The sequence below is a fragment of the Heteronotia binoei genome, chromosome 20 (genome assembly GCF_032191835.1).
Source record: "Heteronotia binoei isolate CCM8104 ecotype False Entrance Well chromosome 20, APGP_CSIRO_Hbin_v1, whole genome shotgun sequence".
Lineage (NCBI taxonomy): Eukaryota > Metazoa > Chordata > Lepidosauria > Squamata > Gekkonidae > Heteronotia > Heteronotia binoei.
Genome location: NC_083242.1, coordinates 35498302 through 35513715, shown reverse-complemented (window position 1 = coordinate 35513715; position 15414 = coordinate 35498302). Strand labels below are relative to the sequence as shown.

The window sequence follows — 15414 nt, the reverse complement described above, 5'->3', positions numbered from 1 at the left end:
TCCATGATTGACAACTCTACTTATCTTGGAGGCCAAAGGCCTTCCTCTCCAGTGAGAAAGGATTTTGACAGTTCCGGTTTTCCAGTGTGCCTGTTAGCCCCTGCACGGTTTTCCTCTTATCAGGGCTGATAAATTTGTTCATTGCAAAAAAAAAAAATCTGTTCTCTTCCCTGAGCTTGAGGATTTTTTTTAAAAGGGGGGGGGGAGGACTGCAAATGCAAACACTCAGGAAGAGAAGATTAAATCACTTGCCTTCTAATTAGGGTTGAAACAAACTCTTGCGTTCGGCCTGCAAGTCCCGCTCTGGCACTGTCAGATCCTGCAGTCGTGATGTCTGAGCATTACTGGAAATGCTTCCTAAAATCCACTGTTCTGTTCCCCCGACAACTGTTCTGCTTGCATTTTTTGGCAATGGGGTGGACACCCTGAAAAATCCACAAAAACCCAACACCTTTTTTTAAAAAAAATCCTGCTCCGCAAATTGGCTCCGTCTTGTGAAGACTTCCCCTGGTATTCTATTCCAGTGGTTGCCCAGACCTAAAAGCAAAACATTCGCTGAAGAGGTACGGTCAACACAGCTCATTTTTCATCATGGCACGAAAAGGGAGGCAGACACCTGCTTTCGCAGCTGTTCCAGGGAATCTCCCAAAGGCGCATCTAAGGAAGCGATTGGCAGATGGGGGCGACGGAGGATTGCTATTGCCTGGCATGAAACCAAAGGAAAAGGCAGGCTTCTTGGGTAGCTTTATGGTTGCCAACTCGGGGTTAGGAGATTCCTGGAAAACAGGAGTTGGAGTCTGGGGAGGGTGGGATATGGGAGAAGAGGAGGAGGAGCTGATAATGATATTGGATTTATGCCCCGCCCATCACTCTGAATCTCAGAGCGGCTTACAGAGCTCTCCCAGAAGCTGCCCTTTCAAGGGCAACTCCTACGAGAGCTCTGGCTGACCCAAGGCCATTTCAGCAGGTGCAAGTGGAGGAGAGGGGAATCAAACCCAGTTCTCCCAGATAAGAATCCACACCATTGACCACTACACCAAACTGGCTCTCTGACTCTGGTGGGACATAATGCCAAAACAGCCATTTTCTCCAGGGGGAGGTCAGTTGGAATTCTGGGAATTCTCAGTCTGGAGGTTAGTTGGAATTCTTGGAGAACTCCAGGTTGCACCAGGAGGTTCCCAGAAATACAGAGAGAACCACAGAAAAAGGTTGCAACCCATATAAGCTGTGATCATAAGAGATATGACCTAGATGGATTTTCAAGAAGGGACTTATATGTGAAGCAGAACTGGATGAGAGCTTACGTTAACCAGCGTCCTCTGCATGGCTAGCAAATTCTAACACAGTGTGGTTTTGTCGGTGTTAATTAAGTTCTCTGTTCCCTTTTCTTCCATGACTAAAAGGGAATGGAAAACACAAGTGTGCTGTTGATTTGCCATTTAATTACAGCTCCTTTTCCGCCTTGTTCAAACACTTAACACTAACAGCGGCAGCAGCCTCAAGGACAATTATACAATTTTAATGCACACTTCTGGAACAGATTTTCGCAAACCACTTAAAAGAGCAGCCTACTTTCAGACACGCTTTACACGCGTGTTCTTGGAGGCTGCACAATTGAGAAATGGGAATTAGTCCCAGCCCCACGCTTCGGGAGAAATGGACTATAGGCTGTGAAAGCAAAATGCACAGCCAAGACTTTGGAGAGCAGGTTTAGGAGAGTTGATTGACTGAATCCTTCCCATATTAAAAGAGGGGGAAACTACCACTGCATCTAGAAAACTAGCAGCATAGCTTTCTGTCTGAAACGCTAGCTTTCCACATGCAGGTTGACTGTGGCATGGGATGGCTTTCAGACATAAAATTCCATTCTAGATTCTAGAACTCAGGGGCATCCTACAAAGTTGATGGACAGTAGGTAGGGTTGTTAAGTCCAATTCAAGAAATAGCTGGGGACTTTGGGGGTGGAGCTAGGAGACTTTGGGGGTGGAGCCAGGAGACATTGAGCGGAGCTAGGAACAAGGGTGTGACAAGCATAATTGAACTCCAAGGGAGTTCTGGCCATCACATTTAGGGACAGCACACCTTTTTAAATGTCTTCCATCCATAAGAAATAATGAAGGATAGGGGCACCTTCTTTTGGGGCTCATAGAAGCGTTTTGAAACTTGGGGAGTACTTTGGGGAGAGGCATTAGATACTAATGCCGTTCGATACGGTCGACCATCGGCTGCTGACTTGCCGCCTTGCCGACGCGGGGATTCAGGGGTTGGCCTTGCAGTGGCTTTCCTCCTTCCTTGAAGGTCGGGGACAAAGGGTCGCGATTGGGGGGGAACTGTCCCAGAGGCGCTCACTTAACTGTGGGGTGCCCCAGGGAGCGGTTCTCTCCCCGATGTTGTTTAACATCTATATGCGACCTCTTGCCCAGATTGCCCGAAGGTATGGGCTGGGGTGTCACCAGTATGCTGATGACACCCAGCTCTATCTACTTATGGACGGCCGACCGGTCTGCGCCCCAGAAAACCTGGACCGGGCACTACAGGCCATGGCTGAGTGGCTCAGACTGAGTGGACTGACATTGAATCCTGCGAAGACAGAGGTCCTTTGTTTGGGCTGTCGGGGACCGGGAGGGGAAATCCCTCTGCCAGCTTTTGACGGTGTACCGCTGAGGCCAGCGGACAGGGTCAGGAGCCTGGGGGTGCTATTGGAGCCGTCCCTAAAGATGGAGGCTCAGATAGCGGCCACTGCCAAGTCCGCGTTTTTTCATCTTAGACGGGCAAGGCAGTTGGCCCCCTTCCTGGCCCCCGACGACCTAGCAACAGTGATCCATGCCACGGTCACCTCGAGGTTGGATTACTGCAATGGGGCTGCCCCTGTGCTGGACCCGGAAATTGCAGCTAGTGCAGAATGCCGCGGCCCGGCTGTTACTGGGCCTCCCAAGGTGGGGGCACATCCGGCCGGACCTTCGGGCTCTGCACTGGCTTCCAATAATATACCGAGTCCGGTACAAGGTGCTGGTCATCACCTTTAAAGCCCTATATGGCCTGGGACCTGCCTACCTGAGGGACCGTCTCTCCCCACACGTTCCCCAGAGAGCACTGAGGTCTGGCACTCAAAATCTGCTCATCATCCCCGGGCCCAAGGAAGTGCGTCTCAAGGCAACTAGAGACAGGGCCTTTTCCACAATGGCCCCTATGTGGTGGAACCAGCTACCGGAAGAGGCGAGGGCCCTGCGGGACCTTGCTCAGTTCCGCAGGGCCTGTAAGACAGCCCTCTTCCGGTTAGCCTATGCCTGATGAGATAATGTAGCTACCAGATTTTTGTGTTTATACTGTATAGTTTAATGTTTAATTTTAAGGTTTTTAGGTTTTAATTGTCTGATTTTAGAGGTAATAACTTGCTCTGATTTTACTGTTTTATTGTTGTTGTAAGCCGCCCTGAGCCACTTGTGGGAAGGGCGGGATAGAAGTCACCAAATAAATAAATAAATAAATAAATAAATATACTGAAAATTTGGTACCTCTGCCTCAAAAAACAGCTCCCCCAGAGCCCCTGAAACCTCCAGATCAATTCCCCATAATACCCGATTAGAATCGATCTCCACACAGGGAATAATGAAGTGCTCAGCAGACGTTTCCCTCCCCCCCACCCACCCCGTTTCTGGCGACTCTGAAATGACGGATTGCCGTCTCTACTCACGAGTTGCTGCCAACTTCTCCAAAGTAACACAGACACCCCATCCCAAGAGGAAGCCTTTCAATCGGAGACTGAAGCCTCCAAAGGCACATGGTCCTCTGGGGGCGGGGCTTCCCCCCCACCGGCCAGCTGACTGGGGGCGGGAAGGAGCCTGGGAAAGCAGAAGAACCCCCGCTGGAACCTGGGGATTGGCAAGCCTAGTTCTTCCGTTTATGGACATTGATTTGTATCTGAGATATCGAAAAATTCGGTCCCTATGTTTGTAGTTTTGAGTGTTCTATTGTCAGGGTATGTTGGTTGAGTGTTTTGTATGAGATGGAATAAGAATATATATTTTTGTCTAAATTACATTTCCTTGTATCTACTGGGAGGCTGGTCATCACAGAACCTGTGTGGTTTGTTTTCTGCCACTCTCTGCCGCGATTTCTTGTTGGTTAAGCAACCAAAAAAGAGCACACGGATAAGATGGCAAAGATGTAACCAGCGTTCCCTCTAAGCTGAGTTAGCGTGAGCTAGCTCTCAGATTGTTAGTCTCCAGCTCAGAGAAAACGGCTCCAGAGCACAATAATTTATCCAGCAGTTTACAGCTTTAATGCCAGAAGCTCACAAAGTACAGTTTTTGCTCACAAGACTCTGCAGCTTAGAGAGGACATTGGATGCAAACCACCCTCAGAACACCTCGAATGTAATGAAATTAAATAAACAGTTGTCATTAAAGATATTGAAATCAATTTACAAATTAAGTTTAGAATCAATATTGCCACGCAAACCAGGGATATAAATGATGAGTCAGAAACCTATTTCATAAGGGAAAGTCCAAAATATACATCCAAAATATATCTTCAGAATTCAGGTGGTCAGCTCCAGTCCTCCAGATGTGCTGTTTAGCAAGAGTTTTATGCTAAGATCCACATCTGGAGGACTGAAGCTGGAATGAATCTGACTGCTATTATATTTCATTATATTTGAGTTGTTTTGAGACTGGTTTATTGCAGACCCTTTCGGTCACATTTTTTTGCCATTTCCTGGAAGTTGCAGAAGAACAGAAAACATAACTGTGATTTACATAGGCTACCATCCTTTTTTTTTTTTATATAAAAATACTTATGAATTTACAAACATCATTTACACAAAAATAACCATTTTCAACACAGCTCGTTGTTGTTTTAGTAACACAGCATACAAATAACTAGTTATAATAATGACGCACTTTGCGTTGCCACTCCATCAGTATTCTTAATGTCTTCTTCTTGTTGAGCTGTATATAATGAAGGAATAAGCCAGTCTCTTTTTTAAGACCTGTGCAAGGCCTTCCGTTTCATTGCTGGCCAAAAAACTCTCCATGGATACTGGATCCAAGCACCGAGGCTACGTGAGGGAACCATCCATTGCTGCAATGTACTTTTCTATATGGAGCAAGCCAATTTATTTCTCTTATGTCCGGTTCCAAACCTTCAATTCAAAAGCTGGCATAATGCTCTTCAAAATGTAAGCAATGCAACAATGAGACCTCAAAGAGGAAACTATTTCTTATAAAGAGTAAGCCATTCTTCATTTTAAGCAGGAACAAAGCCTTTTCTTCTTATTGCTGCCCAAAAAGCTCTAAAGTAGGGGTATCAAACATGCAGCCCGGGGGCCGAATCAGGCCCCCGGGGGGCTCCTATCAGGCCCTCGAGCAACTGGCTGTCATCTGCTTCCTTCTCCTTCTCTCATGCTTCCTTCTGAATCATAGCTTGCTTTGCAAGGCTTGCTTAATCACACAAGAGCTACAGAGCAAAACCTGTTTTCTCCATTGGCTGGGGCTCCTCCCTTGGGGAGAAATAGCTTGCTTTGCCAGGCACAGCGGAGCTACTGAGCCAATCCTCTCTTCCTTCTATTGGCTGAGGCTCCCCAAGTCCCCTGGGGAAGGAAGGAAAGAACCAGAACTTCCTTGGCCCAGTTCCCTGGATCCCATGGGAGAAATACAAAGAAAGCACCTTTAAGACCAACAAGTGCTAACGTTTTAAGCTTTTAAAAATATATATATTTGTGTTTGTGTTCTTTATAAAATTTATATCTCTGCTACCTAATCTTAAATAGGTGCGCACATGGCCCAGCCCAACATAGGCTTGCCAATCCCCAGGTCCCAGCGGGGGTTCTTCTGCTTTCCCAGGCTCCTTCCTGCCCCCAGTCAGCTGGCCGGCAGGGGGAAGCCCCGCCCCCAAAGGACCATGTGCCTTTGCACCTCTGGAGGCTTCAGTCTCCGATTGAAAGGCTTCCTCTTGGGATGGTGTGTCTATGTTGCTGTGAAGAAGCTGGCAGCAACTCGTGAGTAGAGAGGCCAATCCCCTGCTTCAGAGTCGCAAGAAACCGGCGGGGGGGGGGAGGGTGTCAGACGTTGGAACTTCAAATGAAAACGAATCATTTTGTTTCAAAATTAATCCATTTATTTGAGAACTAGTGGTCTGGGATAGAAGCAGATTGAGTTTGATACATTCCAAGGCTACGCTTGGTATTTTGTCGTACACATGAAAGCAAAACAATAAAATCATTCTCACACTCAGAGAGACAGTTGTCTGTTCCTGTAGCGGGAAAACCCGTTGGAAGGTAGGAAGGTAGGAAGAGATCCCCCTGAAAAGTGTTGGGACCCATATCAAGAGTTACCTCATATTCCCTGGTGGCACACTTATTAGGCATAGTTTTTGCCTTTATTAAAGCCTGCGTTTCTGCCTCATACATTGATTATAAATTATCAATTCATTTATCTTGGCCTCCTGCCACATTCCCATACCTCCTTATCTCGTTCCCAGGGAAGGAACCCCGCTGGTTACCTTGGGGCAAACCATCTTCAAAGGCTCCAGGTGCCTGTTGGTGCCAAGTGAGGAATTCCTCACTTGTGTGGTTTGCAACTGCCCCTCTCTGTTTGAAATGCAGATCTTTATTCTCATGGTTAGTAATAGCAAACAAAATGGCGTTAGTTAGGGCAAGAGAATACATATAGTTAAGGTACATTCTAGGATAAGTTACAATGTCTGTCAGAGGGAAATGTCTGCTGTGCTGCTTTAAATGTGATGGCCGGGGGTGGAGCCAGGAGACATTGTGGGTGGAGCCAGGAACAAGGGTGTGACAAGCATAATGGAACTCCAAGAGATTTCTGGCCATCACATTGAAAGGGACAGCACACCTTTTTAAATGTCTTCCTTCCATAGGAAACAATGAAGGATAGGGGCACCTTCTTTTGGGGCTCATAGAATTTGACCCCCTGGTCCAATCGTTTTGAAACTTGGGGGGTACTTTGGGGAGAGGCACTAGATGCTATAAGGAAAATTTGGTGCCTCTACCTCAAAAAACAGCTGCCCCAGAGCCCCCGAAACGTCCAGATCAATTCCCCATTATACCCTATGAGAATCGATCTCCACATAGGGAATAATGAAGTGCTCTGCAGACGTTTCCCTCCCCCTCCCCCCCCCCCCCCAGTTTCTGGCGAGTCTGAAGCAGGGGATTGGCCTCTCTACTCATGAGTTGCTGCCAACTTCTTCACAGCAACACAGACACACCATCCGAAGAGGAAGCCTTTCAATCGGAGACTGAAGCCTCCGGAGGTGCAAAGGCACATGGTCCTCTGGGGGCGGGGCTTCCCCCCACCGGCCAGCTGACTGGGGGCAGGAAGGAGCCTGGGAAAGCGGAAGAACTCCCGCTGGGACCTGGGGATTGGCAAGCCTAGGTCCTTCTTAAGAGAATGTCTATGATTACATGCAGCTGGCCACACAGTGTCATGGGAGTTGGCAACCCAAGGTAGGACAGGTCTTGCTCTGTTCTTACTCTGGCAACTGATTCGGAGGCATCTGGGGTGATGCTTGTTGCCAGATTCCATCCATCCCTGGAGGAACCACAGCCTTAAAGGGCGGGCCAGGGAGACGTCCGCTTCCTCTGTTGACTTCACTGTTTATCCTGGAGCCTCCGACTTTGGAGTTGTTTGTGCTGTCAGTGCTTGGCAGACGCAGGTCTCAGACAGACCGGAGGCCTCTCTTTGGGTCGCATTCGGAGTCCTCGTTAGCGCGATGATAACCCTCCCGTGAAGACATCCGCGCTTCAGGCCTCCACACGTCTTGGCATTGGCCCCACGATCACCTGCGGACGTTAGCAGAAGGCCAACATCTGATCTGCGTCTCTGTTTGCAAAATCAAGGCTGATTTGGGGTAATTTGGTAGGACGTGCACTGACTTGGTCGAGAGATGGCTCGAGGTATCGAATTAGAAACAGGAGAATGTGGGTTTGCGGAAATGTTTTTGTGTCTGTTCACGTAGCAATGTGGTTTCCAGTGTTCCCTCTAAGCCGAGTTCCTGTGAGCAGTCTTCTCTCTAAGCTGAGTTAGTGTGAGCTAGCTCACAGTTTCTTAGCCTCTGGCTCACACATTTTTGTCTTAACTCAGGAAGGATGGCCTCAGAGCAAACGGAGAGCCAGTTTGGTGTAGTGGTTAAGTGTGCGGACTCTTATCTGGGAGAACCGGGTTTGATTCCCCACTCCTCCACTTGCAGCTGCTGGAATGGCCTTGGGTCAGCCAGAGCTCTCTTATCTGGGAGAACCGGGTTTGATTCCCCACTCCTCCACTTGCAGCTGCTGGAATGGCCTTGGGTCAGCCAGAGCTCTCTTATCTGGGAGAAACGGGTTTGATTCCCCCCTCCTCCACTTGCAGCTGCTAGAATGGCCTTGGGTCAGCCATAGCTCTCTTATCTGGGAGAACCGGGTTTGATTCCCCACTCCTCCACTTGCAGCTGCTGGAATGGCCTTGGGTCAGCCATAGCTCTCTTATCTGGGAGAACCGGGTTTGATTCCCCACTCCTCCACTTGCAGCAGCTGGAATGGCCTCGGGTCAGCCATAGCTCTCTTATCTGGGAGAACCGGGTTTGATTCCCCACTCCTCCACTTGCAGCTGCTGGAATGGCCCCGGGTCAGTCAGAGCTCTCTTATCTGGGAGAACCGGGTTTGATTCCCCACTCCTCCACTTGCACCTGCTGGAATGGCCTTGGGTCAGCCATAGCTCTCTTATCTGGGAGAACCGGGTTTGATTCCCCACTCCTCCACTTGCAGCAGCTGGAATGGCCTCGGGTCAGCCATAGCTCTCTTATCTGGGAGAACCGGGTTTGATTCCCCACTCCTCCACTTGCACCTGCTGGAATGGCCTTGGGTCAGCCATAGCTCTGGCAGAGGTTGTCCTTGAAAGGGCAGCTGCTGTGAGAGCCCTCTCCAGCCCCACCCACCTCACAGGGTGTCTGTTGTGGATGATAAAGGAGATTGTGAGCCGCTCTGAGACTCTTCGGAGTGGAGGGCGGGATATAAATCCAATATCATCATCTTCTTCTTCATCTTCTTCTTTTGCAGCAGCTCACAACTTTAATGCCAGGAGCTCACAAGGTAGAATTTGTGCTCACAGGTCTTCACAGCTTAGAGGGAACATTGCATGTGAGCTAGCTCACAGTTCTGTAGCCTCCAGCTCACACATTTTTGGCATAGCTCAGCCTGCTCAGAAACGATGACCCCCAGAGCACACTAATTTATGCAGCAGCTCACAACTTTAATGCCAGTTGCTCAGAAAATAGAATATTTGCTCACAAGACTCCGCAGCTTAGAGGAAACATTCGGATAAAGTCAGGGAGCTTGGGGGGAGAATAAAGACACGTGTTTGAAATCTTCAGTGAGATTGGCTTCAGGATGTTGAAGAGAGACCTTCTTAGTTGTTGGTCCAGCTACTGAGCCGTTACAGAATCTTGACAAACATTCTGACTACTCAGAACTGGAAAAGAAAAACCACTGTATTAAAGCGAAGGGAAACAGGGCTATTGTGCTATTGAGACAGGCAGTGGAGCCCAAAAATGAGGCGGGGAACGATATTGGTAGGTATGAGAGTGTCTAAGACTATGAGGCTGCCTTATACCAAGTGAGACCATTGGTCTAAACAGCTCAGTATAGTTGCCTCTGATTGGTAGCTGGTCTCCAGGGGCTCAGGCAGAGGGAAGTCCTTCCCCTGTACTTGCTGGACTAGATCCTTCAAATGGAGATGCCGGGGATTGAACCTGGGACTCCCTGCGTGCAAAACAAGTGCTCTGTTGCTCAACCATGGCCCCTTTCCTTGTTACACGTGAATTGGCCATGTGAGTTAACGTGTCAAGAAGAGGCAGGGGGGGAGAGGCCACGGTTCAGCGGCCGAGCATCTGCTTGGCATGCAGAAGGTCCCAGGTTCGATTCCCAGCATTCTCAACTAAAGGGATCAGTTAATGGGTGATGGGAAATACCAGACACCCCCAAAGAACTGCTGCCAGTCAAAGGAGAAAAGGCCGACTTTGATATGTCCAAGGGTCAGGCTCTGTAGAAGGCAGCTTCTCATGGTCAAGATATCTAGTGGGGGGCGGGATAATAAAAACATTGGGTGCAAATATCTCTCCTTCATCAATCAGTGGAACAGGCTTCCTCAGGAGGTGGTGGACTCTCCTTCCTTGGAGGTTTTTAAACAGAGGCTAGATGGCCATCTGACAGCAATGAAGATCCTGTGAATTTAGGGGGAGGTGTTTGTGAGTTTCCTGCATTGGGCAGGGGGTTGGACTAGATGACCCTGGAGCTCCCTTCCAACTCTGTGATCCTATGAATTGTTTTCTGTGGCCCCGGAAGGTAGGAGCAGAACCGACAAGTTGAAATTACATCAAAAGAGTTTCCAGCTCAACATTAAGAAGAACTTCCTGACCGTGAGAGCGATTCCTCAGTGGAACAGGCTTCTTCGGGAGGAGGTGGGCTCTCATAAGAACATAAGAGAAGCCATGTTGGATCAGGCCAACGGCCCATCAAGTCCAACACTCTGTGTCACACAGTGGCAAAAAAAATTTTTATATACACACATACACTGTGGCTAATAGCCACTGATGGACCTGTGCTCCATATTTTTATCTAAACCCCTCTTGAAGGTAGCTATACTTGTGGCCGCCACCACCTCCTGTGGCAGTGAATTCCACATGTTAATCACCCTTTGGGTGAAGAAGTACTTCCTTTTATCCGTTTTAACCTTTCTGCTCAGCAATTTCATCGAATGCCCACGAGTTCTTGTATTGTGAGAAAGGGAGAAAAGTACTTCTTTCTCTACTTTCTCCATCCCATGCATTATCTTGTAAACCTCTATCATGTCACCCCGCAGTCGACGTTTCTCCAAGCTAAAGAGTCCCAAGCGTTTCAACCTTTCTTCATAGGGAAAGTGCTCCAGCCCTTTAATCATTCTAGTTGCCCTTCTCTGGACTTTCTCCAATGCTATAATATCCTTTTTGAGGTGCGGCCGACCAGAACTGCCTTGGAGGTTTTTAAACAGAAGCTAGATGGCCATCTGACAGCAATGAAGGTCTTGTGAATTTAGGGGGAGGTATTTGTGAGTTTCCTGCATTGTGCATGGGGTTGGAGTAGAGGACCCTGGAGGTCCCTTCCAACTCTATGATTCCACAATTCTAACATCAAAATGTTCATAGAAAGAGTCTGTAGATTCCAGTAACAGAGGCCAGTTGGCCCTCTGACAGCAATGAGGATCCTGTGAATTTAGGGGGAGGTATTTTTGAATTTCCTGCATTGTGCAGGGGGTTGGATGACCCTGGAGGTCCCTTCCAACTCTTATGATTTTATGAATCATTCTCCAGTGGTAACATCTCTCTCTCTTTCTCTCTTTGTGTCTTTCCTGCAGGTTATTACCCTGGAAGGATGGGTCGACATCATGTATTATGTCATGGACGCGCACTCTTTCTACAATTTTATATATTTTATACTGCTTATAATAGTAAGTATGGGGCAGGCCGAGAGAGGTAGTCATGCCTGTCGTGTCTGTTTCTGAGAGACTGAGAACAAAAACAGCCGATATCGCAACGTCCCTGTATAGATCCACGGTGTGGCCTTGTTTGGGATACTACATGAAGTTGTGGTCACCGTAACTCAAAAAGGACATTGCAGGGCTGCAAAAAAAATCCAAGATGGCTCCAGGGTTGGAGCACCTTCTCTATGAGGAAAAGCTGAAGAACTCTCTGGCTGTTAGAGCAGTTCCTCAGTGGAATGGGCTTGCTCGGGAGGTGGTGGGCTCTCCTTCCTTGGAGGTTTCCTTTGTTTTCTTTCCTTTTCTTTTTTTTAACCTGTACCTTTTGATTTTGATTTTGAGTTTTAAATAGTTTAGTGTAGGGTTGCCAAGACCAATTCAATAAATATCTGGGGACTTTGGGGGTGGAGCCAAGATCAAGGCTGTGACGACCCTGAAGGGGGGGAGGGCCTCCAAACCGGGGGATCCCCTGCCCCCACCTGGGGATTGGCAACCCTACCGGCCAGCAGGGGAGGCGAGGAGGGCCTCTCCCTCCGGCTACCAGCGCAGCTCCCCTCCCGCCTTCCGCATCGCCCCCGGCCTTACCCAGTCCTTGGCGCGCCTCTGCCGCAGCCATGCCGCCTCCTCCTCCTCCCGCCACGGCCACTGCCTCCTTCTCCTCCGAGGCTGGCCCAGCATGCCCCTTGCCGCCTGCGCAGCCATAGGCCCAGCAGAGGGGCCGGGCGGAGAAGCGAAGCACGCCCCCCCTTGCCCACACAGGCCGCTTTCGCCCCTGCAGGGAGTGGAGGGGCAGGGCGCTAGTCGGCCTGCTCTCGCTCCTCCAGCGTTGCTGCTCGGGGTCCTAGAAGGACCCAGATTCAGGGCTCGCCACGCTTCTCCATAGCTGCTCCTCCGAGATGGGCTCAGGCTGAGCCCATCTCGGAGGAGCAGCTACGGAGAAGAGGCAGCAGCCGCGCAGCGGCGTCGCCCGCTCCTTGGCGCCATTTCCCCCCCTCCCCCCGCTTCCGTTTTTTTTGGGGAGCGGGGGAAGAGGCTGGAAATTCTGGGGTCCCCCGCCAGGGCGGGAGGGTTGGGAAGCCTAGTTTATTGAAATCTCAAAAGTAATGCTGCAATAAAATATTTTTTTAAAAAAAAAATAAACCTCAGCATTACAAAGCAAAACCAAAACAAAACTGGGCAAGACTACAAAAGAATACATACATAGTTTAGCCGTACAGAAAAACCATCGATAACAAATAAAATTCCAAGGATCTCCCTGGTAATTTACAACATGACTTTGAGAAGTTACATATTGAAAAAAGGGAAACCATTTCTCTTCAAAATTTGACTTATACAATGGCCTCTCAGATGTTTTCAAACAGAAGGTAGCTGGCCATCTGACAAGAATCAGGGCTGGATTGACAATTAGGCCGGGTAGGCACTGGCCTAAGGGCCCCACGCCTTTAAGGGCCTTGGGCTGGCTTTTCCCCCTGGTTTCCCCCCTGCTTGCAGCCCTCCCAGCTTCCACACACAGCCAGCAACTGAGCTGCTTTTTGCCCAACTTGCCTGGCGTCGTTGCCAAATTTGCCTCTCTCTGCCTCTCCCCTGCAGCTTTGCCAAAGGGGCTTTTGAGAAGGCGAACTGCAGACTGCAGCGGAGTTGTGGGCAGCGGGGTGGATGCTCGGACTCTGAGATAGTTTGCAAGGGGGCCCCCCAATTGCCTTGCGGCCTCCACAGGGTTTTATCCGGCACTGACAGCACTGTTGATTCTGTGAAAAGGCAGATCATGAGAAGGAGGGCAGGAAGGGTTACATCAGGGCTTCGTTCTCACGGCCCCTTCTTGCACGCTCATTCGCCACTTTGGGGTCAGGCAGCAAGTTTTCTCCAGGCCAGTTTTGCCAGGGAGGGACAGTGGCTCAGTGGTAGAGCATCTGTTTGGGAAGCAGAAGGTCCCAGGTTCAATCCCTGGCATCTCCAAAAAAGGGTGCAGGCAAATAGGTGTGAAAAACCTCCGCTTGAGACCCTGGAGAGCCGCTGCCAGTCTGAGAAGACAAGACTGACTTTAGGGTTTGTAGAATCTTTCGGGCTCAAGTGCCGTGTTCTACTGGAGTCTGGAGAAAGTTTTTCTTCCAGATGTTTCGTTCTCAGCTGCGGAGAAGATCCTCAGTGGCGTTGTATTGAGCTGTGCATTGAGCTGTGCATTGAGCAGCAATTGAGCAGCAACCAAGAAGGGCTCAATGCACATCAGCCAAGAAGGTCTGAGCGCCTGCTCCGGCTGCAACGCCACTGAGGATGTTCTCCGCAGCTGAGAACGAAACGTCTGGAAGGAAAACTTTCTCCAGTCGGACACAGCACTTGAGCCCGAAAGATTCTACAAACCCTAATGATGATGCCAGCCGTGAAAACCTGAAATCTTTGATAAGACTGAATTTGATGGACCGAGGGTCTGATTCAGTATAAGGCAGCTTCATATGTTCATATGTTCAATTCCCCCCCCCCCTTCTTTTTTGGTCATCTTCTGGGCTTGGAGCAGGGGTCATTGAGAAGTGGGGACGGAGAGTTACTTGTGAATTTCCTGCATTGTGCAAGGGGTTGGACTAGATGACCCTGGTGGTCCCTTACAACTCCATGATTCTATAAGTCGAGGACTTTTCAGTCAGTATAAAGACAACTAAGGGGAACGCATTAAGAGGTTTATAAAATTACGTATGGGGTAGGGCTGCCAATCCCCAGGTGGACAGAGAAATCCAAAGCACGAGGCTTTCCATGAAAGCCAGCCTCCATACAACCACAAACTCACCAAACGATGCAACAATTACAAAAGCATACATTAGTTCGTGATAGACCATGCACTTAGTCCTTAGCAAAATAGGAAACGTGTTCACCAAGAATCAATCCAGTCTTCATAGCAACCAATGCTCAGTTCATTCCAAGGAATCCTGGTGTAATAGTTGTGCAATTGATCCGTGGTCTCTCAATAGATGCAGCCAGCAATCCAAAAGGTTGAAAAGAACAAGGTCGTACTGGAGCCCTTGTTTCGCACAGGCTTCTTCAAGCTTTTTACAACATTTTCATACCCTGGGCAAAAAACGCCATTCCATTACAACATAGAAAGGCGCTTGAATAGTGCTGAATTGTTGAACTGTTTGGTGAGTTTGTGGTTGTACGGAGGCTGGTTTTCACGGAAAGCCTTGTGCTTTGAATTTCGCTGCCTACAATTGAGGCGATTCTCTTTGTGGATTGCACAAACCCCAGGTAGGGGCAGGGGATCCCCCAGTTTGAGGCCCTCCCCCCACTTCAGCGTCATCAGAAAGCAGGGGGGAGGGGAGGGAAATGTCTGCTGGGAACTTATTATTCCCTGTGGAGACTTATTCCCATAGGAAATAATGGAGAAGTGATCTGCGGGTATCTGGGACTCTGGGGAGTTGTTTTTTGAGATAGAGGCACCAAAATTCCAGTATAGCATCTAGTGCCTCTCCCCAAAATACCCCCAAGTTTCAAAACGTTTGGACCAGAGGGTCCAATTCTATGAGCCCCAAAAGAAGATGCTCCTATTTCCCATTATTTCGTATGGCAGGAAGGCATTTCAAAGGGGTGCAGTTGCTTTAAATGTGATGGCCAGAACTCCCTTTGGAGTTCAATTGTGCTTGTCACATCCTTGCTCCTGGCTCCACCCCCAATGTCTCCTGGCTCCACCCCCAAAGTCCCCAGATATTTCTTGAATTGGACTGACAAAGAGAATTTTTTCTGGTGGACCTCCTGATGGCGCCTGGGTTTTTTTGGCCACTGTGTGACACAGAGAGTTGGACCGGAGGGGCCATTGGCCTGATCCAACATGGCGTCTCTTATGTTCTTATGTCTGGGGCAGTGTTGCTCTGTATTCTTGGTGATTGGGGGGGGGGGGGGCAGTGGGAGGGCTTCTAGTGTC

At 49.1% G+C, this 15414-nt stretch overlaps 1 protein-coding gene across 1 annotated transcript in view; it reads left to right on the top strand.

The window, feature by feature from the left end:
- CACNA1H (calcium voltage-gated channel subunit alpha1 H) overlaps positions 1–15414 on the top strand; it is a 251909-nt gene that overhangs the window by 83442 nt on the left and 153053 nt on the right. Inside the window, 1 exon segment of the mRNA XM_060260465.1 lies at positions 11385–11477. Coding sequence (XP_060116448.1) covers positions 11385–11477 — 93 coding nt within the window.